This window comes from Panthera tigris, chromosome C2 (genome assembly GCF_018350195.1).
Source record: "Panthera tigris isolate Pti1 chromosome C2, P.tigris_Pti1_mat1.1, whole genome shotgun sequence".
Taxonomy (NCBI): domain Eukaryota; kingdom Metazoa; phylum Chordata; class Mammalia; order Carnivora; family Felidae; genus Panthera; species Panthera tigris.
The window spans coordinates 127,683,175-127,707,899 of NC_056668.1; the positions used below are offsets into that span (position 1 = coordinate 127,683,175).

General features: G+C 45.7%; 1 protein-coding gene across 1 annotated transcript in view; it reads left to right on the forward strand.

Annotated features, from left to right (window-relative positions):
• Positions 1-24,725, forward strand: part of SLCO2A1 (solute carrier organic anion transporter family member 2A1) — an 82,251-nt gene that overhangs the window by 37,063 nt on the left and 20,463 nt on the right. Inside the window, exons 3-4 of the mRNA XM_042956718.1 lie at positions 4,815-4,977; positions 24,119-24,346. Of these exons, the coding sequence (XP_042812652.1) occupies positions 4,815-4,977; positions 24,119-24,346 (391 nt within the window). The remainder of the gene's footprint in view (positions 1-4,814; positions 4,978-24,118; positions 24,347-24,725) is intronic.

Genomic DNA, 24,725 nt, shown 5'->3' on the forward strand with positions numbered 1-24,725 from the left:
AGAGAGAGACGGAGCACGAGCGGAGGAGGGACAGAGAGAGAGAGGGAGACACAGAATCCAAAGCAGGCTCCAGGCTCTGAGCTGTCAGCACAGAGACCGACACGGGGCTCGAACTCACAGGCTGTGAGATCATGACCTGAACCGAAGTCAGACGCTTAACCGACTGAGCCACCCAGGCGCCCCGAGCAGGTTTATTTCTTAGACCTAACAATCCTGTGTGTGTGTGTGTGACTGTGTATTCCTGTGTGTACATCTGTATCTCAGTATTTGTGTGTGTTTGCGTGTGTCACTACATATATGTATCTGTGATCTGTGCCTCTATGTGAGACTATGTGTATGTGTTATTTGTGTCTCTGTGTCTATGAAGATCTGTGCCAGTGTGTATCTGTCTGTGTATTTGTGTATGTCATTGTGTGTGGGGGAGGTAGATGGGTGAGTGTATGAAGGTAGGAGAGGAAACTCAGCCAAAGAGCTTTCTACACTCTTGTTGTTTCTGATGCAGGCATTTGGAAACAGACTGAGTAGTAAAGTAGGGCTCTTAGCAGCAGAGCAGGAGAGCAGAGGGCAGCCAAATCAGGGGAGGCCTTTATGGTCAAGCTCAAGGCTTCCAGCTTTTGTGGTAGGTGGTAAGGAACTGGCACGGCTACTTGAACAGAGCCAGGCAGGATGAACAGTCTCATGAATGGGAACCCCCTGGAAGAGGTGACTGGGAGACACTAGAGGTGGGGGACAGTGCATCCAGAAGTCAGCTGGCTGGGAGCTGGTGCCACCAAGCCAGGCTGGAGAGGCTGGGGGAGAAGAGGACCCCAGCAACAGTGCGAATGAAGAAAAGGCAGGATTTGGCAGCTGCTGGAGTGCAGGGTTGAAGTCCCACAGACTACAGGGAGGCTGCCGCCAGAAGCCTGAGAGGTGCTAGAGGAGAATGGGCCTGGTGGAGGGGAAGGTGAGGCCGTCTTGACTGTGGAGTGTGTGGCCAGCCTCCAGGTGAATGAGGCTTCGGGCTGCTGCCTGGTCCCAGAGCCTTCCAGGCTGGCGGGTGAGTGAAGGGGAGGGGAGGGCTGGGTGCAAAAGGCCAGCGACAGGACGAGGAGCTTGGCTGGCGGGAGAAGACATGGGCATCTTGCCCTGTGAGGCAGCCTCTTCTTCTGCTCACTGCTGCAGGCCAGGCCTGGGCAAAGTCAGAGGGAGCCCTCGGGGCTCCACCCTTAATGCCTGCCACCAGTTTGCCCTGGGGACACCCGTGTTTGGGGACACTGATGGGCAGGGAGGTGTCACAAAAGGGCTCAGTAACAACTTTCAGGGGTCTAACGGGATGTCAACGAGCTGTTCAGGGGCTGCCGAGGGGCTGAGGTGTGGATGGCAGGGCCCTCCTCACCTCAGCTAGAACCGCCTCATTCATGTGTATGAAATGATGTTATATTTTACTATGGAAAAATGGCTTTTTCAAAGGGACTCCACTGCTGAAGAGAACTTTGGGGACTAAGGTCTTAAGCCAGCATCAGCCATAAGTGCTGTGGAGGCCCCACTTCTCTCCAAGAAGTGAGCCCAGGCCCTGGCAGTGCTGGAGGGGCCAAATCCAGATGGACAGGGCTCGGGCACCACAGGCCTTCCTCCCCATTGTGGGGTGCTTTGCTACCCCTCCTCACCCAGACCTTTTAAAGTCAGCCTCAGGTAGCTTAGCCTTTCTAGTCTGACAGTTACAATCATTTCTTGAAAAAAAGAGAAATAAAAGGATGGGGAGATAAAAATCTAAGAAGCATAAATGAAAGCTTTGCTTCCGGGTATGGGTTTCAGAATCTTCTAGAACCATGTCTAGCCGGGGGCCGGAGCAACCCCCTAGATCAGGTTAGGCTGCCTCCCCGCGTACCTTCACACCCCCTTTCTGTATATACTATAAACCATCTTACTCTTGGCCACAAAGCAGGAATCTTCTGAGCAATTGTGCCTTCTTAAAAAAGCCTATCATTCATTCATTCATTCATTCATTTATTCAACAAATATTTAATGAGCACTAACTATGTGTCAAACACTGCTCTAGGTATGGAGAGGCAGAAATGAACAGACAGATAAAAACTTCTGCTCATATATCATTCTAATGATAAATAGGACATTTGTTTACAGAAATAAATAAAATTTGGTAAATCAGATTACAGTAAGTGCTATGAAGAAAGATAAAGTCATGGAGTGAAGTGGTGGTTTTATTTTAAATAACTTTTTATATAAATTCTATTTAAATTATGAAAATATTTAAATAGAACTTAAATTATAAAATGGATTTAGAGGCACTTGGGTAGCTTAGTCGGTTGAGCGTCTGACTCTTGATTTTGGCTCACGTCATGATCTCAGGGTTGTGGGACTAAGCCCCGCATCAGGCTCTGAACTGAGCATGAAGCCTGCTTAGGATTCTCTCTCTCTCCATCTGTCCCTTCCCTACTTGTGTGCATGCACGTACACACGCTCTCTCTAAAATAAATTTAAAAGATATGTATTTAAATATAACTTATAAAAATATTTAAATACAATTTAAATTATAAAATATATTTAAAATAACTTAAATTATAAGTTATACTTAATTATCATAAATATGAGTTATATTTAATTCATTTTTTATTGAGATATAATTGACATTTAACATAATATTAGTTTCAGGTATACAGCCTAACAATTCGACCTTTGCGTATATTGCAAAATGATTTCCGCAATAAGTCTAGTTAACATCCAGCACCTCACACAGTTACAGCTTGTTTTTCTTCTGATGAGAACAGTTAAGATCCACGGTCTTAGCCACTTTCAAATAAACAATACAGTGTTATTAACTAGAGTCGCCATGGAGGGCATTACATCCCAGTACTTACTTATTTTATAACTAGAAGTTTGTACCTTTTGAGCACCTTCACCCCTTTCACCCAGCGCCACTCCCTTATTTTTCAGAGAAGACCTTAATGAGACATTTCCATCTGAGCAGAGGTCTAAAGTAGGTTAGATGACAAGGGAGCCCTGTGGACACGTAAGAGAAGGGGCAACAAGTACAAAGGCCCGACGAGGGCATGTGTTAGAACAGCTAGAGGCAGAGTAGCTGGGGCGAGGGAGGAAGGGGGATGGAGGAGAGCACATCAGAGCCTTAACACAGAGGGAGGCAGGCCCCATAGGGCTCGGGAGGCTCTGGGACAGACTTTGCCTTTTACTGTTATGAGTTTGAGCAAAGGAAGCATGGTCTGACATGTCAACAGGATCACTCTGTCTGCCAGGTGGAAAATAGGCTGCAGGAAGGCAAGAGTGGCCCCCCTGGGGCCCAGTTAGGAGGCTGCTGCAATAGTTCAGGCAGGATGTGGCAGTGGCTTAGACCAGGAGGTAGTGAGGGAGGTGGAGAGAAGCACTCAGCTTTCAGGTGGCTATTGAAGGTCCAGCCAGGGGGACGTGCTGATGGTTGCATATGGGTGTGAAAAATCAGTCAGGGATGATGCTCAGGTGTCTTGCTTGGGGCATTGGCGGGATGCAGGTGCCATTGACTGAGACATGAGGTTTGGGTGTGCTAAGAAGCCTATGAGAATTAGAAGCACACACAGAACATGTAAAGCCGTGGGTCCGGGTAAGGTCACCAAGACAAGAGCAGAGTCGAGAGTTCAGGAGAGCAAGGAGGAACCAGCTAAGGAAATAGAGAAGGAGCCCCCAGGAGAAGAAAACTAGAAGGTGGGTGTCCTGGAAACTCAGTGAAAGAAGTGTTTCAGGGAGAAAGAAATGGTCATTGGAATCACATGGTGCTGAGAGGTCATGTAAGAAGAAAACTGAGAATTGGCCAGTTGGTGGTTTGGCAAGAGCCATGTAGCAAGACTCTGACCCCTATTTCCTGAGACAGGGGTGCATGCTTTTCCAGCCAGAAGACTGTGGTGTGGATAGGGCAGGGCTGTGAGTGCTGGCATTTAAGGCTCCTCCAGTCCAGGTGAGCTTACATTCTGGGACAGAGGACATCTCTTTGGATAGAGTTGTAGTCAGAAGATCTGCTAGCACCCCTTTTATCATTTGAGACCCTGCTCCCCAGGCTGAGCCTTCAGTTCCCTTCCCTGGCTCAGGGTGGGGCTCAGAGACCACACCTTCCAGGGAGCACCAAGAATGTGGAGTTACTGATGTTTGCAGCCTGGAAGGAACTCAGGGGGTGGTTTGGTCCTCCTCCCTCACTAGCAGGAGTGGAAGTAGGCCCAAGGAGGGCCAGGGGCAGGTCAGTAGCAGACGTGCTGGGACAGGAACCCACTGCTCCAAGAGACAGGAGACCAGTCTACCTAAGACTGGGTGCTTTAAATTCAGTAGTCCCTGCTCAAGCCACCTCCTAACCCCATAACATGGGCAAGTTATCTGATATTCTGAGCCCCACTTTTGTCATAAAGAGAGAGTTGTTCCAGGATGAAGTGAGATAGCACACGTTGCTTGGTGATTTTCTGACTACCGAGCCAGAGTCTTTAGGGCATTTAGAGAACATGTGCTTTGATAGGAGCCAGCCAGAACTGGAGGCTCCCTTGGACTTTGCCCCCAAAAAGATTTGGTTCTAAGATGGTTGAAATTTAGGCTGTGAGCTTTACATGGTCTCTAGATACTTCCCTTGGTCTGGTCCAGAAGGCTGAGGCTGGTAAGGGTTTCTGCCAATAGGGGAGAGCTGAAAGAGCGCATGCTGGACCCTCTGTGAGGGTCTCTGGGCAAGGCTGACCCTGGGCGGCCTCTCACCTCTCTGCTTTTCCTGGACCAGGTACAGTCAGGTCTTCCCTGTGGGTGGGTAGGGACAGAGTCTCAGGTCTCACTCAGCCCCTCTGCTCTCTCTGCAGATCAGCAACGCCATCCTCATCATCTTCGTCAGCTACTTTGGCAGCCGGGTGCACCGTCCACGGCTGATTGGCATTGGGGGTCTCCTCCTAGCTTCGGGTGCCTTTGTCCTCACTCTCCCACACTTCCTCTCAGAGCCCTACCAGTACACCTTGACCAGTGTTGGTAAGTGGCCTCCAAGAGGATAAGGAAGGAGTGGGCATCTCACCAAAGTTGGTTGGGATGCCACTGGGGCAGTGGATACCATTCTGGGCCATGCTGTCCCCTCCCACCAGAAAGCATCCTTGGATTTCATTGTTTTGTTTCTCCCCAAAGCACATCTGAAAGTGAGAACATATGGAATCATGAAGAACTTTGGAGCAGCCCTGGCTTGCTGAGGTCAGAGCGTGAAGCTGGTGGCTCACCTCCCCCTGTGATTCTCTGTAATTCCCTGTGCTTTGTGCCAGGAATGACCCAGCGCACACAAGTGGGGACGCTTGTGAGCAGTGCCTGTGATGGGCTTGTGGAGGGTCAAAGCATTGACCATGATGAGATCTGTGGATTTTCTGCATGTTTGATCATGTGTTTAAAACTTCCCAACATTTTACATTCATCCATCACTCTTGAGGTCACAACACACTTACACTGTGATCTCATTGGAGTCCCCTTGACACCTGTGAAGGGGAGAGAAGAGGTCTAAGATGAGAAGTTGGCACTCAAAGCTGTCCAGTAACTTTCCCAAGGGTACCAGTCAGTTAGGGAGAGACAGACCCGGGTCTCCCGATTCTTGGATAAGTGGCCTTTCTGTGACAAGGAGTCCCTGGTTCTTAGTGATGTGCCCTGTAGTATAAGGAGAGATGTAGGAGGATTATACACAAGTAATGAACGAGGAATTAAATAACACCCGATTGCCCAGTAAGAGTTCCCTTTTCTTAAAAAGTTATTTTATTTTTGGGGAGCCTGGGTGGCTCAGTCAGTTAAGCATCCGACCTCGGCTCAGGTCATGATCTCACAGTTTGTGGGTTTGAGCCCCGCGTCGGGCTTTGTGCTGACAGCTCAGAGCCTGGAGCCTGCTTCAGATTCTATGTCTCCCTCTCTCTCTGTCCCTCCCCTGCTCACACTCTATCTCTCTCTCTCAAAAATAAACATAAAAAAAAATTAAAGTGTACAATCCAGCAGTTCTGGCATGTTATTTTAAAATTGTGATAAAGTATATATAAAACATAAAATACGCCATCTTAACTGATAGAAGTGTACAATTCAGTGGCATTCATTACATTCACGGTATTGTGCAACTATCACCACTATTTCCAAAACTTTTTCGTCAACCCTAAGCAGACACTCCGTACTGATTAAGCAGTAACTCCGCATTCTTCTCTCCCTGCAGCCCCTGGTTACCTCTAACCTGCTTTCTATCTCTATGAATTGGCCCAATCTAGATATTTCATATCAGTGGAATCATACAATATGTGTCCTTTTGTACGTGGCTTATTTCAATTTGCATCATGTTTTCAAAATTTATCCACGTTGAACTTGTATCAAGAACTTAATTTGTTTGTGGCTGAATAGTATGCCCTTGTATGGATGCAACACATTTTATATATCCACTCACCTGTTGATGGACACTTGGGTTGCCAGATACCCCTTTTCAAAAAAGAAAGAAGACATTAACACCCTCTTGACTCCTCACTTCTTCCCCAGAGGTGGCCACTCTCCTGTAGTTGGTGTGCTTAAGCCCGTTGTTTATTTGTATACTTTTCTTCCTTCTACTGTTATGTCCTATTTCTTTAGTCTTATTTTTTTTTCTTCTACTCATTTGGAAGGTATACATTATTAGTTATCCTTGTGTTGAAACATTAAAAAAATTATTAGAGAGTAAAATTGCCTTTGTGTTAGGGGTGACACGCAGTTCTATAAATGTGAATACATTTATAGATTGTGTAACCACCACAGTCAGAATACAGAGCAGTCCCATCACTCCAACACCCCCATCATGCTATTCCTTTATGGTCATGCTCTCCCCAACCACTGCAACCATTAGCCCAGTTCCATCACTATAATTTGTGGCTTTTGGGAATATCACAGAAATGGAAATATATAGCGTATAACATCTTGAAACTAGATTTGTTTCTACACCATAGACATTTGAAATTCACTTACATTGTTGCACGTATCAGCAGTTCATTCCTTTTTTATGGCTTAATAGTATTCCATTGTATGGCTCTACCACAGTTTATCCATTTACCTGTTGAAAGACATTTGAATTGTTTCCAGTTTGCACCAATATAAATAGAGCTGCTGTAAATATTTACATATAGTTTTTTTTTGGTAAATATAAGTTTATGATGTCGAACATCTTTTCATGTGCTTGTCAGGCATGTATTCTTTTGGGGGAGGTGTCTGTTCAAGCCTTCTGCCCATTTTGTAATTGAATTATTTGTTTTCTTATGGTTGAATTTGAGAGTTCTTTATAAATTCTGAATACAGATTCTTTACTGGACATCAGATTTGCAAATATTTTCTCCCAGTCCTCAGCTTTTCCTTTATATTCTTTTAACAGTGTCATTTGCAAAGCAAAAGTTTTTCATTTTGATGAAATACAATTTATCATTCTTTCCCTTTAATGGATCTTGCTTTTGGTGCACATTTAAGAACTCTTTGCCTAATCCCAGATCAGAAAGATTTTCTCGTGTGTGTGTGTGTGTGTGTGTTTCTGTGTTTCCTTAAATTGTATAGCTTTATATTTAGATCTATGATCCACTTGAGTTAGTTTTTTTATAAGATCCTTTCCTTCTTTTTGCATATGGATGTTAAGTTGTTTTAGTATCATTTGTCAAAAAAGACTGTCTTTTCTCCACTAAATATTTTTTGCACCATTATCCAAAATCAATGGGAGGGCCTGGGTGGCTCAGTCAGTTAAGCACCCTACTCTTGATCTCAGCTCAAATCTTGATCTTGGGTTGTGAGTTCAAGCCCCGTGTTGGGCTCTGGGCTGGGCATGAAGCCTACATTAAAAAAAAATCAATTGGTCATATTTGTGGGGGCCTTTTTCTAGACTTTCTATTCTTTTCCATTAGTTTTTGTGTCTGCTCTCTCCCACTATCACACTGTCATGATTATTGCAGTTTTATAGTTTTTTTGTATTGGTTAACATTTTATTCATTTATTATTTAAATTTTAATTAGTTAATATACAGTGCAATATTGGTTTCAGAAGTAGAATTAAGTGATTCATCACCTACATTCAACCCCCAGTGCTCATCACAAGTGCCCTCCTTAATGCCCATCACCCATCTAGCCCATCTCCCACCCACCTCCTTCCAACAACCCTCAGTTTGTTCTCTATCATTAAGAGTCTCTTGTGGTCTATTTCTCTTTCTTTCTTTTTCCTCCCGTTCCCATATGTTCATCTGCTTTGTCTCTTAAATTCCACATATGAGTGAAATCATATGATATTGATCTTTCTCTGATTGACTTATTTTGCTTAGCATAATACATTCTAGTTCCATCCAATTCATTGCAAATGGAATACACACACACACACACACACACACCACATCTTCTCTATTCATTCATCACTTGGTGGACATTTCAGCTTTCTTCATACTTTGGCTATTGTTGATAATGCTGCTATAAACATTGGGTGCATGTACCCCTTTGAATCTTTATTTTTGTATCTTTGAGTAAATACCTAGTAGTGCAATTGCTGGATCATAGGGTAGTTCTATTTTTAGTTGGTTTCTTTTTTTTTTAATTTTTAAAAATGTTTATTTATTTTGAGAGAGAGAGAGCATACATGTGAGCAGGAGAGGGGGAGAAGGAGAGAAAGAATCCCAAGCAGGCTCTGCACTGCCAGCACAGAGCCTGATATAGGGCTAGAACTCATGAACTGTGAGATCATGACCTGAGCTGAAATCAAGAGTCAGACCCTTAACCACTTGAGCCAGTTAGGTGCCCCTATTTTTAGTTTATTGAGAAACCTCCATACTGTTCTCTAGAGTGGCTACACCAGTTTGCATTCCCACCAGTAGTGTAAGAGGCATCCCCTTTCTCTACATCCTCACCCCCACCTGTTGCTTCTTGTGCTATTAATTTTAGCCATTCTGAGAGGTGTGAAGTAGTTATCATGGTTTTGATTTGTATTTCCCTCCTGATGAGTGATATTGAGCATCTTTTCATGTGTTTCTTAGCCATCTGGATGTCTTCTTTGGAAAAATGTCTATTCAGGTCTTCTGCCCATTTCTTTACTGGGTTGTTTTTTGTTTTTTGTTTTGTTTGTTTTCTTTTTTTTTTTTTTTTTTTGGTTTTTTTTGGATGTTGAGTTTGATAAGTTCTTTATAGATTTTGGATACTAACCTTTTATCAGATATGTCATTTGCAAATATCTTCTTCCATTCTGTCAGTTGCCTTTGAGTTTTGTTGATTGTTTCCTTCACTGTGCAGAGGATTTTTATCTTGATGAAGTCCCAGTAGTTCATGTTTTCTTTTGTTTTCCTTGCCTCTGGTGACATGTCTAGTAAGAAGTTGCTGTGGCCGAGGTCAAAGAGATTGCTGCCTGAGTTCTCCTTTGGATTTTGATATAGCATTACTCTTACATGCTGGAAACATAACAAGCTTTTAAAACACACAAACAACAGAAACTTAGCCAAAATAACAAGATGGGGACTTCTTCCCAAAACATAGAAGACACCAGAGAAACCCTTGCTGCAGAGATCAAAGACCTAAAAACTAGTCAGGCTGAAATATAGAATGCTATAACTGAGATGCAATACAGACTGAATACAATGACAATGAGGATTGAAGAAGCAGAGGAGAGAATAGATGATATAGAAGATAAAATTATGCAAAATCATGAAGCTGAAAAAAAGAGGACAAGAAAATTATTAGATCATGAGAGACTTAGAGAACTTAGTGATTCTATGAAACAAAACACTATCCATATCATAGGAGTCCCAGAAGAAGAAGAGTGGGGAAAGGGGGCAGAAGGTTTATTTGAACAAGTTATAGCTGAGAACTTCCCTAATCTGGGAAAGGAAACAGGCATTCAAGTCCAAGAGGCATAGAGAACTCCCCTCAAAATCAACAAAAACAGGTTAACACCATGACATATCATAGTGAAACTTGCAAAATACAAAGATAAAGAGAGAATTTTGAAAACAGCGGGGGACAAAATGTCCTTAACCTACAAGGGGAGACACATAAGATTAGCAGATCTGTCCACTGAAATTTGGAAGGCCAGAAAGGAGGGGCAGGAAATATTCAATGTGCTGAATGGGAAAAATATGCAGCCAAGAATTCTTTATGCAACAAGGCTGTTCATACAGAATAAAAGAAGACACAAAGAGTTTCCCAGACAAACAGAAACTAAAGGAGTTTGTGACCACTAAACCAGCGCTGCAAGAAAGTTTAGTGGGGATTCTCTGAGTGGAGGGGGCGGGGATTCTCTGAGTGGAAGGGAAGACAACCAAAGCAACAATGATTACAAAGGATCAGAGAACATCACCAGAAACACCAAATCTACAGGTAACACAATGGCACTAAATTCATATCTTTTAATAATCACTCTCAACGTAAATGGATTAAATACTCCAATCAAAAGACATAAGGTATCAGAACATATAAAAAACCAAGATCTATCAATATGCTGCCTACAAGAGAATCATTTTAGACCTAAAGCCACCTGCAGATTGAAAGTGAGGGGATGAAGAACCATCTATCATGCTCATGGACGTCAAAAGAAAGCTGGAGTAGCCATACTTAGACAAACTAGACTTCAAAACAAAGACTGTAACAAGAGATAAAGAAGAGCATTATATCATAATTAAGAGGCAGTTTTATAGTTTTGAGACTTAAAATTGGGTACTGTGATTCCTCCAATTTTATTTTTCTTGAAATTATTTTATCAATTCTTATTTCTTCCCATATAAATTTTATAATCAGTTTGTGTATATCTAAAAAAATCCTTCTGGAATTTTTATTCAAATTGCATTAAATTCATAGATCAATTTGGGGATAATGGACATGTTTACTCAGTTGGCAAGTCCATGAACACAGGATGCCTCACCCTTACCCTCACATTTTCACACTGACCTATGATTTAACAAACTCTAAAGATGACAAATGTCTCTATTTTCCAACAGAACAAAGTAAGGTTGCTAGGATGTTTTACTACTTGGTCTCCTCTTCCATCTTCCATGTTTTTGTTGACCAGTACTTTAGTTCTGCCTGTCTTTAACCTCCCCCCAGTGCTCATTATTATTATAATTGTTGTTACTTATAAAGTCAGCACTTATGCACATTTACCCACACGTTTACCGGTTTCTTTGCTCACAATTGCTTCTTGCATTTCACCTACCCCCTGTTGATTTAATTTCCTTTTTCCTGAAATATATTCTTTAGCATTACTTTCAGGTGGACCCATGGGTGAGAAAATATCTAAATCTATGTCAGAAAAATGACAATTTTACCCTTGTTCTTACATTGTAGTTTAGTTAGTTTAGTTTAGCTGCAAGCAGTATTTTAAATTCACAGTTATTTCTTCTCAGTGCTTTGAAGGTACCTCAAAGCCTCTGTCTTCAGGCTTCTCTCATTGGGGCTTCTCCATCAGTCAAATTGTCATCCCTTTGTAGGAATTCCATTTTTTCTCTCTAGTTGTCTTTAAGATTTTTCTCTCTATTTTTGTGGTATTGCATGTGTACCATACAGTGTCTAAACATAAGTTAATTTTTCATGTCTATTTTGAAGTTCAATGTGCTGTTTCTTTTGAAGATTAAAGTTTTTCTTTGATTCTGAGAAATTTTCAGTCAAGAATGTTCCTGATATTGCATATTGCATGGCCCTATTTCTCCGTTCTTTCCTCTAAAGATCCATAAATATATATATTTTTATTCCCGTTCTCCTTGTCTCTCATCTTTCATAGTTTCAAGTGCCTTATTCATCTAAGCTGCTTCCTTTGTGATTTCCTCAGATATGTCTTCCTGTTCACTTAGTCTCCCTCCAACTCTCTTCATCTGATGTCCAACTCCTAGTATACATTTTATATCTTAATGGCTCTATATATTTTGCTAACTTCCAAAAGTTATTATGATAGTTTCTCAAATCTATCTGCTCGATCTTCATGGTTTTTGATATTTACTTATGATTTATATTTTTATTTAGGTCTCTTGAGTTATTTTAAACATTTTAATTTTATAGTCTTTTTCAGAACATTAGTTGAAGTTTTGGGAATGCTAATCCTCCCATTTTTGTGTTTGCTTGTTCTTGTTCACAGTGGCTTATTTCCTGTGTGTTCTGTCATGTTTGGCTGTGGGGTCATTTGCAGTGGGATTTTTTTCTTCTGAAGAAATTTGTGTGTTCTTGGTTGGGAAATAGCCTTACAAAGTGGTTTTGCATTTGTATTCACTTGGCACACCAGGAACAACCCTGCTTTGGTGCTAATTTTATGATAATTTATTGGCTTGGGATAAACTTGCACTTCTTTTCAGGGATGTAAGAAGGGACAGTGGTTTTGTGATGAACAGCAGTGAGAGGCCAATCCACAAATGCTCATCCTTGGCCCGCTGTATTGGAATTGAAGATGTCTGAGGATAAATGAACCATCAGAAAACAGGCCAAGGGACAACTGATTTCTGTTTGCTTAAATACCAGGCTTTTTTGTTGTTGTTATATGTGAAGGTCAGATTCGAGAGGTGAATCACTTAGAATGATAGAAGGGATTCCTTTATAGGTTGTGAGACCTATGGTAGAGAGAGACAGGTGGCTGGATTGGAAAAAGAATGGAACAGGAATAATAGCATCTAGTGATGAGATGTCTGTTGGGTTCTGATCATGGGAATATTTTAGATTTCTACATAAATCACCAGCGAACTAATCTTTTATCATGAACACATTGTGGCCTTGTGTCTATTTGGACTGTGTAGGGAGTGAATCCTTCAAGTAGGTCCAGGAGGAAGACAGAACCAAATCTAGGGGTTCTACCATGCTCTTTCTCCTCCTCAGTCTAGACAAGGGGTTTGAGGCCAGCTCTGAAGGAGAGTCAGGCGTTCCTGGCCACCCTCCCAAGGAGCTGTGTGCCAAGCCCACTCCAGACCCAGTGTCCCTGCCCTTCCCCACCAGCATGAGGACTGGGTTGATGAAATCAGCAAGGGAGCCTGGGCGCAGGGGCCAGACTGATGGGAGGGCTTCCTGCCAGGCACCACACACCATGGGTTGGTGGGTTGGCTGCCTGCAGCCTGGGCCACATACCAGTGGCATTTCCTTCACACAGAGAAGCCACCACAGAGGGTGGTTAGAGACAGGCGGGCCTCTGAAAGCAGTCACTCTGCTCCTTGTTAAGGATGGTCCATTGGCTGGGGTTCAGCCCACCAAGATCTTCCCTGCTCAGAGTTCACTCTGGCATTCCCTCCTTGACCTCAGTGCTCTTAGCCAAACTCCAGTGAGAGGGGACTGAAGGGCATGGGGACAGGGACCACAGCTTGCCTCTCAGCCTGTGGGGAGGAATCGCAGGCCAGTAGAGGAAACTTTTTCTTTGTCGTTGCTCATTTTGTGTGTGTAAATTCTATCTGTGATGGTGAGGCCAGCAGTCTCCCTTACTCTGGCTGGGTTCAGAGCAGCAGCTGGAAGTGCTTGGGCAGAGCCACCTTCAGGGCATCTTCCCAGTGCCAGGAGGTGGGATGAGGAGGACGTTGGCTCAGGAGCCACATCCATAGGATCTATCAGGGGCTGTGTGCTGGGCTCCAGTGCAGCATGGGCTGGTGCTGTGCTAAAATGTGCAAATGAAAATATTCAGAAAGTCTTACTTCATGGGAAAAGTTTGAAATGCGACTCCTATTTCAAATGCATTCCTATGGGAACTTTAGTTTTGAATTATGCAAGGCGATCAGGAACAAATGAATTTTATTAAATGCACCACCCTGAGTGGTGTTCTGGAGTCAGGCAGTCCTCGGGATTTGACACTCCCTCACAGTGCGGCCCAGGCAACCTCCTCCACAGCTCTGAGGCTCAGTTCCTCCCTACATGAAATGGACCCTCGCTCACAGGGCTTCAAGGGCTGGGAAGATGCATGCTCAGAATTTGGTGGGGACAAGATATGTATTATGCTGGTTAAACTAGGGTCCCAAATGAGGGGAGGCCCTGCTTCCTGTGGTGAGCAGAGTCTCACAGCTCATGACTGATGGGCCTGTTGTCCTGGGGGCTTCGAAGGCAGCTTCCCCCCGGTCCTCACTGTAGGTCTTCTGCTCTGGCTCAGAGCAGGGCTTGTCCCTCAACCTAGTCCCTGCTGCGTCCTCCATATGTGAGTCAGTAGGATTCCTCTTAGTTGAAGCTTAGGCTGCTTTTCTGCTCTCTTCCCAGACCCTCAGTTAGAGCAGCCTGGTATTATGGAGAGAGCACGGACTTCAACATTTAAATGGCTAAGCCATCTACTTGCCAAGCTCCTACTTTAACTTTCTGAACCTCGGTTTCCTTATCCGTAAAATAGAACCCATAATACCTTCACTTTCAGGGTGTCCTGGGGGCAAAATCAACACAAGATAGTATAGGTAAAGTGCCTGGCCTATGTTAGCTGTCCAGCACATTTTTCTTGGCCTGCCCTTGTTGTGACATTTGAAATTTGTTACTCATGAGTAATGACCCCCAGACCTATTATGTCCTGATTGCTGATTTCGTCTCCTTGGAGCAAAGCTACTCCAGAAATGAACATGGGAAATGAAGAGTAACTATGTATTTTAGGAAAAAAAAAAAAAGAGGGGCTGAACATTGTGGAAATCATGGAGACCTTTAACAACTAATTGCTAATTTTAAAAAGGCCAGGCAGACATTTATGAATGTTTAGATTTTCTAAATGTCAGAGGGGTCCGGAAATGTGCCCTGGCGCCTTTAGAGAAAAGACTAGCTACCCAGCCAAACCTCCAAGACCACTTCTGGAAGGCGCAGCAACGTTTCGGTAGATGGGAAACAGGCCAATGTGACACCAATTCTCTCAGGAGATAAGAGAGGAGTCTTCGGAAACCAGAGTCTGGCAGGACGAGGTGTAACCTCTGAAGGCTCCTGGGCCAAGTCCAGAGGGAAGTGGGCCCCTACACAGACAATGGATGCACACAGGCAAGGAGTTTCCTGTAAGATAAGAGGTGGGGGTTGGATTGTATTTTTGGAGCAGTCAAGAAAAGAAAGGGAAGAGTCATTTTCTAGTCCTTTATTCATAAATGTGCCAGCCCCTCACCCAGGCTCATTCATCCCTGAGAAGGAGGATGGGAAGGAGGTGTAGGGAGGGGAAGCCTCTGGGCCCTGAGTGACTGTGCCCCTTGCTCAGTGGATGATAAGCAAGGCTTAGAATGAGCTCCCCAACCCCCAGAGCAGAATGCACTCCACTGAATGGTGGGAGCCATGCAGCGCCCTTCCGCTGGGAGAGCTGCTCATGGCAGACCAGCTTAGGGGTGTTCAGTGGGGGAACACCCAGCTGTGGTATGAGATGGGTATGCTCAGAAGCTGTGCGGGGTAGACGGGAAGTATGAGTGTGTTTGTGGGGTAATTGTGTATAGGTGTGGAGGGGAGGGAGGTGTTTTATGTGTAGGGAGTTGAGGTGTACTGGTGTGGAGGGGAGGTGGATGTATTTGAAGATGGGAAAGGTGGGGGTGGAGCCATATGCAAGGGAAGAAAGGTGGGGGAGGTGTTTGGAGGGTGTAGGGGAACAGTGTGGATATGTGGGGGGTGGAGATGGGGATATACGTGAGAGGGAAAAGTGAGTGTGGCAGGGGTTGGAGGGGATGTGGAGGTGGGGGGCATATGGAGGGAGGTGTAAGTGTGTGTGTGTGTGTGTGTGTGTGTGTGTGTTGGGGGGCATGAGTGGGTGGGCAGTTGGCGCAGTTGGATCTATTTAACCTGAAAAGAAAGAGAAAACAACAAGAGGGGAGAAATCACAAGACACATGGGGGTTATTAAATCAACTGAGGAAAAAACAGCCCCAAACGGATGAGCCCAACAAAAACTAATGAGATTTGATGTGGAACATTCTTTACTGCGGAGTGCAGGAAAGAATAGAAACCACTGTGGAGAAGTGATAGAGAATGCTAAGCTGCAGTGTTGGACATTAGGGGAAGGAGCCAATGGGTCATCTCCATGGCAATAGCACCATGGTCTCTCTAAAGGCCCAAGCAGTTGATATGAGAGTAGTCGACTCTGTCAGGCTTTCTTCCCATCTGTTTTGTGGGCAAGCCACAATTCCCGCCCCCAACCTTGGCCAGACTGGAAATGAGACCCCCTGTTCTCCTGGGTCTCCGGCTGAGGTCTGAGTAGGGACCTGAGCTTGGCTCCCCCTCCCTGTCAGGCCCTCAGGGCTTGTTTAGTCATTTCCCCCATTCAGGAATGAGGCTGGGGTGGCAGCCGTGCTTGGGGCCGGGTGAGCTGTATCCTGCAAGTTGTATCCTGCATCCTGCTCCAGGGGAGAGTCACTTCTGCAGGATCCCTTAGATGCGGTGGGGGGCTTGGAGGGTCTCCTTGGGAGAGTCAGCACATGGAGTAGAAAAGAAAGGCTGGTTACAATTCTACTGGCTTTGGGCACCCCAGGAAAACTGTTAGGGAGTGAGAGGTAGCCCCACAGAAAGAGTGCAGGCCCCTGTCCTGCTGGAGTATATGGTTTGAAGAAACCATTGATCTCTCCTGCAGGAGGCCTGGGGCTCCCTGAGGATCCCTGGGGGACACAGGGAAGAACTTTCTGCTCTTCTTGCCACACCTGGTAGAGCAGAACTTCTGGCGGTACCCAGACACCTCCTGTGGCCCAAAGGCTTGAAATGGGAATCACCAGGCACGTTTGGGCAGTGTGCTACCCACTAGGAGGCAGGAAACCAGCAAGAGCAGTTTCTTTCTCTCAGGGACAAGAGGAATTTTCAGGGTTCAGAGCTCAGATTGGCCACCATCAGAAATGATGTGAGGCTCAGATCTAACAGGGGAGAACAGCAAAGAGAAGTCAGGACCAACATGATGGCGTTAGGAGGTGGCGCCTTTGGGAGGTGATTAGGTCACAAGGGTCGTGCCCTCATGAATGGGACCAGAGTGCTTATAAGACATCAGAGAACTCCCTCACTCTCTTTCTGCCTTGCGAGGACATAGAAGTCAGCAGTCTGCCACCCAGAAGAAGCTCTTGTTAGAACATATCTGTGCTGACTCCCTGATCGCAGACTGCCAGCTTCCAGAACTGTAATAAATGTCTGTTATTTACAAGCCACCCAGTCTATGACACTTTGGTATAACAGCCCAAACTGACTCTATTAGATTTGTTCTCTTTGGTTGCAGCCCCACTTTATACCCTCAGACCTAATTTTGAGCTTTCAGGCTTTGGACTGTCTTGTTAACCATTCTTCCCAGCTTTGTGTCATTCACAATTTGTCAGCTGTTCCTGCTTTCACCCCAGGCCATGACAACAGTGTTGAGTTGTGGGCAGTTAGGGCCACCATCTTCTGGGTCACACTGGCCCATTGATGCCTGCCCTGGGCATGCTTCGGGCCAGTTCTCCCCAGAGGACTCTCCAGCCACGTGTCCGCATCTTGTCTACCAGGATATTATGACAGGCTTTGTCAAAAGGCTTCCTCTAGTCAAGTAACACCATGTTACAACTTCCTGCTGGTCTGGGAGCCCCACTAACAAAGGAAATGAGGTTGGTTTGGCATGGCTGACTCTTGATGAACTCATGTTGGCTCAGCTAATCACTTTTTTTTTTTCCAAAGAGCTCCTCATCAGCCTACTGAATAAATCTGTGAATAATAAGTTCTGCTTCATTCCCAGTTGGAGGGTGCATAGTAAGTGCACATCTCTTCCAGAATTAAAATTAAATGACTTTGAGCCACCATCCTGCTCATTGAGGTATGTTTTCCTTCCCTCCTATCCACTAAGAAACAGTTTTGATGACAAGCCAAGCCAGGTGATGCCTCCTTCCTTGGCCTGGTGGCAATTCCTCAGGGTGCAGGGGCAAAGGTATGGGTGGGGTAAGCCCCTTGCCTGCAATATAATATGCAGTAGACCTGCCCTTTCAATGCAGCTCATTGGTCGCATGGCCTCCTCAGTACAAGTAGGCATTTTCCCCAGGGCCCCTTTAGTGCCAGGGTGGCTGTGTGGGAAGGGGTGCCCAGCCTCAGCCTCAGAACTAGTTTTGGAAACTCAGTCTGAGAGCAGAACACAAGAATATTCTCCTTTTCCTCCCTCAAGCTCTCTTTTCCTTCACAGAGAGGAAACCTTCCAAGCAGCTCCTTTATTACAGTCTATCCACTGCCAGTGATCAGCACTGATCTTACTTGTCTCTGGTTTCTAGACCCAGTCCCCAAGTTCTTAGAAACTTGGGCATTATTGCCTGTCCCCAGAGTTCTGCCATCTCCCTTTTCCCTTTAAATTTCTTATAGCTTCTGACCCCTTTGGATGAAAATTGATTTTATGTGATCCCTATGTCCCAGGTTATGATATATACTCATTATTTTTAATCCTAATATAACATTACAAGGTAGGTATTATTATATCTATTTTGAAGATGAAGACGTTGAGGTTCTGAGAGGTCCCCCAACCAGTGAGCAGTGGAACCAAGATTTGAACTTAGTTTATCTGGCTCCAAAATGTGAATTCCTTCCATTGCCCCATGATGTGACTCAGGCTGTCAACCCTAACTCTTTTGTTTTCTGCTGGTGCAGAAGAATATGTTCTCCTAGTTTCCCAAAATGAAAGTCAGTCTAATGGGAATAGACCACATATTACTACAGGGGTATTTACAGATTAATATGGCTTTGAGAACTCCACTGAGAATCTAATCACTTCTGACGTGTGAACAACCCACTTTGCAAACCACTTTGAGATCTCGAATCATGGACCAGGTTTGGGACAGTCTGTTCCAGGCCTGATGGTGGGTGTTGCCAGAGTTTCGGGATGAACTTGAGTAGCTGAATTTAGGAGGATGGGGAAATAGGTCCTTCAGAGTGGAACATTCTGAATGAGGTTCCAGGAGTTTGCTGATAGTCTGAGGGCTTGCACCTTGGCCATGTTTCCAGAAAACTCTCTGGAAGCACCTTCCTACCTTTCCCTATTATTCTCTTATGGATTGCATCTGAGACTTGGGTCTTGCTAACCTCCTCCTCACTTGACTCTACTCACCCAAAGCCACGCCATCTTCTGAGCAGGGAGGTAATGTGTGGCTTTCAAGGAAATGACTTGAAGGAGGACTCACTGCTGCTGTTCTGTTTGCTGTTTCCCAGAAGAACTCTCTCTTTCCTCTACCAGAATGATGAAATGATCAAAGGAAAGCCCCATTTGCCATGGCCTTCCTGTGTTGCTTGACCCTTCTAGGCTTCTCTCTTGGACCCAGTTTCAGATCTTTATGTGCTTGGGAGCCTGACCTCAGGCTGGCCACACCTGGAACGTGTGTGCTTGAACAATGGAGTGGCTAGACCTAGGTCTGCCCAGATTTGCCCTGTCTTTATGGGTTCCATTCTGGGGAAATGGACCTTCTTCCCACAGTCCCCTATCTTTCCAAACCCACTGAGAGGTCTAGAAATTAGAACTGAAACTCTGCATTTATATTGTGAAATGAGTCAGAGGGTTGACTCACGTGCAGCTGGGGTTGTGCTGGGGTAGCTGGAGGAGGGGAGAGGTCCCAGCCTGTTTCTAGTTAGCATTTCACAGCCCTGTGAAAACTGGCACAGCCAGACTTCTGGTGTCTTGTGGGAAAAGAATGTGTTCTGATGAACTTGAGCCTTCCAGAAGTCTGCCTCAGGGAAGATGAGAAACAGACTGACATCCCTCTAATGAAGACTCCCCTCCCTCCCTTTCCCAGGGCCCTCCAAGATGGAGGAAAGTGACCTTGGGTGGGCAGGCAGCCTCTGGAGTCTGCGGTGACTGGAAGAGGCAGGCATTTTTCTGACCTTACCACCGGATTTGACACGGTGGGAAGATTGGAGCTAGCAACACTGGAAGAGGAGGGTGACGTGCTTCCATAAGTCAATGGAGAGTAACTGGGTATAGGCCCTTTGCTGGAATGCTTGCGAAATGGGGAGAGGTTGCTCTCTCTCCTTCACATGGGCCTGAGCTCCTGAAAGAAGCTGAGAAATCCACTCTAGGGAGGAGAGGGATGCAGTGAGGTGAAGAAAGCCGAGCTCCCCCACCACTCCCAGTTGTGCCAAAGTCTTCTGATACAAGGTCTTTTCCTCCCCCTTCTTCCAGCCCTTGGATTCACCAACCCCTGTCCTCTAGGTTTTTAAGAGAAAAGCCTACTGGTCTAAATTCTGGAAGACTCTGCTCTCACCAGAGCAAGCTGGCCATGACTACCCACTGCAGAAAGTCCCAGGCATGAGTTCTTGGGAAGCTCACACTATGTCTGTCTCTGACATAAACACCTGTGCCTACATCAAGCCAGGGAGCAGTGGGTCCTACCCACTGCGGTGCCCTGTTCCTCCTGGCTCCAGGTCTCGCTGCCTCCAGGACAGCCAGCTGCTGTTTCCCTCAGGGCACTGCTCCCTGGTGAAGGAATCCTTGCCCTCTGCAGGTGAATTTTGCATGAGTCACAGCCTGCGCCAGGGTGGATTTGGCCCCATTCAGGACTGGCAGAAGGAAAAGAGAGTTTGTTAGGAGATATTCAATCGATTTGGAATGCAGAAGAGCCAAAGAGGAATTCTGTAGACTTGGAGTTGGGGCCAACTGGTTATATTTTTTAAATACACATTTTTAATAAAGGCAGTTCCTGACATATAATCTGATACTTTAGAAGTTAATAATAACAAATGATCCCCAGATCGTTTTCGCCTCCTGGACATTTCATTAGGTGAAATTTCGTGAGTATTTTTGTGGCACTGGTGTAGCATGCAAGGTGCCATGTGAAGACTTAATAAGCCAGTCAACGTTTTTACGATCTTCGATGACCATGAAATGTCCCACAAAAAAATAATTCTGCCAGCCAAGACAGCAACAGTGTTCTATTAAATGTGAATGTAGTAAAATAACAAGAATCAGAGAAATAAAGAAGTATAACTTTTAAAAAAATATTTTAGTGTTCATTATTTTTGAAAGAGAGCAAGCAGGGGAGGGGCAGGGAGAGAAGGAGACACAGAATATGAAGCAGTTTCCAGGCTCTGAGCTGTCAGCACAGAGCCCGACATGGGTTCAGACTCACGAACTGTGAGATCATGACTTGAGCCAAAGTTGGATGCTCAACCGACTGAGCCACCCAGGCACTCCAAGAACTACAACTCTTGAAAAAAATACTTCTCCAGTCCTTCATTTGTCACACACCTGCACTCCTGCAGCCAGCCTGGCCTGTGTCTCACATATGCCTCTGGGCTGTGCGTCACCATCTACATAACCACAGAGCGGCCAGCACCCCCTGCCCCTCCTGGAATGCACAGCCTTACCTATTTTGCCACTGAAATATCTCTTTACCAGGTCAATTCCACTCCCTACACAGGGGCCTTGCAAACTGGTCTTAATCCCTCCAGTGTGTTCGTTGCATTACCACCACTCATGATCTTCTGGAACTTTCCTTAGGAAACAATCCATGCCCCTTCCCAGCACACACAAGCCCTCCAGAAGCAGCCATGCCTCACCCTGAGTATACTTGCATGCTGACCACCCTGAACTTCATTTTGTGCCATGGAGCGTGTTACCCACATCTCTGAGCCCCGCCACAAGCTGCTTCTCAGTCCTCCTCACTACCAATCTTTGTCTACTCCCTTTGCTTCCTCTTAGTTCAGGGCCATCTTCCCCAGGAATCTTTTCCCAAACCCTCTCCCAACCAACACTTGGTATGGTGCTCCTCCTACGTGCCTTCTGTTCTCTCCCAACTCATGTCGACCAAGCTATATTATTTATTGTGGAGATACATATATATATATATATATATATATATATATATATATAATCTCATAACATTTACCATTCTAACCATTTTTAAACGTACAGTTCAACAGCATTAAGTACATTTTCACTATTGTACCACTGTCAACACCATCCATCTCCAGAACTTTTCATCTTTCCCAACTGAAGCTGTCCTCATTAAACACCAACTCCCCATTCCCCCTTGCCCCTGGCCCCTGGTAACCAACATTCTACTTTCTGCCTCTATGAATCTGTCTATTCTAGTTGCTTCATATAAGTGGAGTCATGCGATGTTTGTACTTCTGTGCCTGGCTTATTTTAGTTCACATAATGTCTTCAGGGGTCTTCCATTGTGTATGCAGCACGTGTCAGAATTCCTTTCCTTTTTAAGGCTCAGTGATATTCCGTTGTGTGTCTATATCACATTTTATTTATCCATTCATCCATTGATGGACACATTGATTATTTCTACATTTTGGCTATTGTGAATAACTCTGTTATGAAGGCTGGTATAATGTTCAAGTCCTGCTCTAAATTCTTTTGAGTATATACCCAAAAATGTAAATGCTAAATCATATGGTGGTTGTATTTTTTTAAAGTTTATTTATTTATTTTGAAAGAGAGTGTGATCAGGGGAGGGGCAAAGAGAGAGGAAGAGAGAGTATCCCAAGCAGGCTCTGCACTGCCAGGGCAGAGCCTGACACAAGGCTCGATTCCACAGACAGCAAGATCATGACCTGAGCTAAAATCAAGAATCGGATGCTTAACCAACTGAACCACCCAGGGGCCCCTGGTAGTTATATTTTTAAATTTTTTGAGGAACTGCCATACTGTTTTCCATATGGCTGCACCATTTTACATTCCTTCCAGCAACGTACAAGGGCCTTAACTTTTCCACATCTTTACCCAATACTTGATGTTTTCTGTTTTGGTTTATACACACACACACACACACACACACACACACACACACACAATGACCATTCTGATGAGTGTGCAAAGATATCTCATTGGGTTTTGATTGGATCAGGCACTATTGTGGGTGCTCCTTCAATGATCTGTGTACCACAAAAGGCTGGAGAATTTGTAAGGGCAGAACCTATGCCTGTCTCAGTCACCTTCTTGTCCTCACCTGAGTGGTGTGTCTGCCCATACTCACTATTGGCCAAATAACTGAACAACTGAGGACGAATGAAATTTGGTCCAGTAGTCTTTTCATGACTTAGCATCCAAGCTTTCTCCCTGTCTGGATGGCCCTGACAAGAAGACATCTTGCCGTCCCTTGCTGTTCCTGGGACAGGACTCCCTGTTTGATGGGGGAACCCTGCAGGCCAGCAGTTTTCAAGTGTGTCCTATACAAACACCAGCGTAGAGGACAGGTGAGGGCGGGGCCAGGCTGTACAGAGCATGTTGTGCCTGGGGGAAGAGAGAGGGCAATGAGGAGGGCAGAACCTCCCTAGCCCCACCATCCAGAGCAGCCCTGGGCAAAGCATGAGGGGCAGATCTGGTCCACAGCCTTCATATTTCCTCTCTGTAAGGCTTTGAGGCCCACAAAGATCAGGGCTATACCCTCTCTGGGAGCATCCCAAATGGGAATTAGAGGAAATCATGTTAGTAGAGCAAGATTGGTGACTTCAGTGGTTTCCATTGGCCTGGACAAGGTAAGTAAAGAAGGGATCTTATGGGAAGGGAGTCCTCAAGAGCTCTCAAGGCCTTGGAGAGCTGACAGTGCTTACTGGTTGGTGTGGGCATGAGATGGCAGTCCAGCCTGACCAGGTCCCCACAGCCACAGGCAGCATGGTGCCCACTGGAAGTTTCTGGGGGCCTCACAGAAGGGTCTAAGGTGCAGCCTGGCTCCTGGGTGTGCAGTCTTGGCTCCCCATTTGTAAGAGGAGAGATTGAACTAGAAGGTCTCAAAGTCCTTTCCAGCTTCCCAAGTCGTATGATTCTTGATTGCTGCCCATGTTTGGTAAGGACATTAAATGCCTTTGGCAAAAGGCTCTCCAGTATGACACAGTGCCAGGCTTATCCAGGAATCAGGCTCCAGGAGTCATGACACAGGAGGGACACATCCAAGGTGGGGGTGACACTGTCTTCTGTGAGACAGAATAACCTTTGTCCTGCTAAAGAGAGCCACACCCTGGGGACCCCAGGCCTGAGGCTGAGCACAAAGCACTTCAGGCTGGTAAGCCTGGGGTTTGATCCTGGATCCCCCTTTTGCAACTGGGGGATTCCTCCAGGAATTATGGCATTGGTCTCCATGCACAGCTCCCTGCCTGTTACCCATAGAGGACAAAGAATGGTTCCCCATGAGTGGATAGTGTCCTCTTCCACCTAGGAAGGGCTGCTTGCAGGACAGGAAGCCCACACTCACCTTTCTGTCACCTCCACTCACTCTCAAAAGGCCTGGGAGAAAGGCCAGCCTCAGAGGCCGGCTGGTGGAACCCGGAGACTGGGGTGGTGGTAACCGGCATGCTCTCTCATTGCAGGGAACAGCAGCCGCTTCCAAGCTGAGCTCTGTCAGAAGCACTGGCAGGACCTGCCCCCCAGTAAGTGCCACAGCACCGCCCGGGACTCCCGGAAGGAGACCAGCAGCATGTGGGGTCTCATGGTGGTCGCCCAGCTGCTGGCAGGCGTTGGGACGGTTCCCATTCAGCCATTCGGGATCTCCTACGTGGATGACTTCTCTGAGCCCAACAACTCACCCCTGTACATCTGTGAGTCACAAGCTTGAGGAAGGCTGTGGGGAGGGGCCCAGTCCTGATGTGGCACTCCTTCAGGCCCTGAGGGACTGAATTGAGGCCTAACCCTCTTTGTGCCACAACACAGCAAATGAGGGCAGAGCTTTGGGGAGCAAATAGATCTGGTTTGAAGGCCAGCTCTGTTAATCTACCAGATGTGTGATCCTGGGCAGGTGGCTGGGCCCCAGGGCCCCAGGTTCCTCACCTACAGAACAGGGCCAATAGTATCTGTGCACTGGGCAGCTGTGGGATTACATAAGTAATGTATATAACCACTGAGCCGCATGCTGGGCACACGGCAGCTCCTTTATCAGCCCCTTAATGTTATTGTCCTGTCCTCCAGGCACGGGCCGGG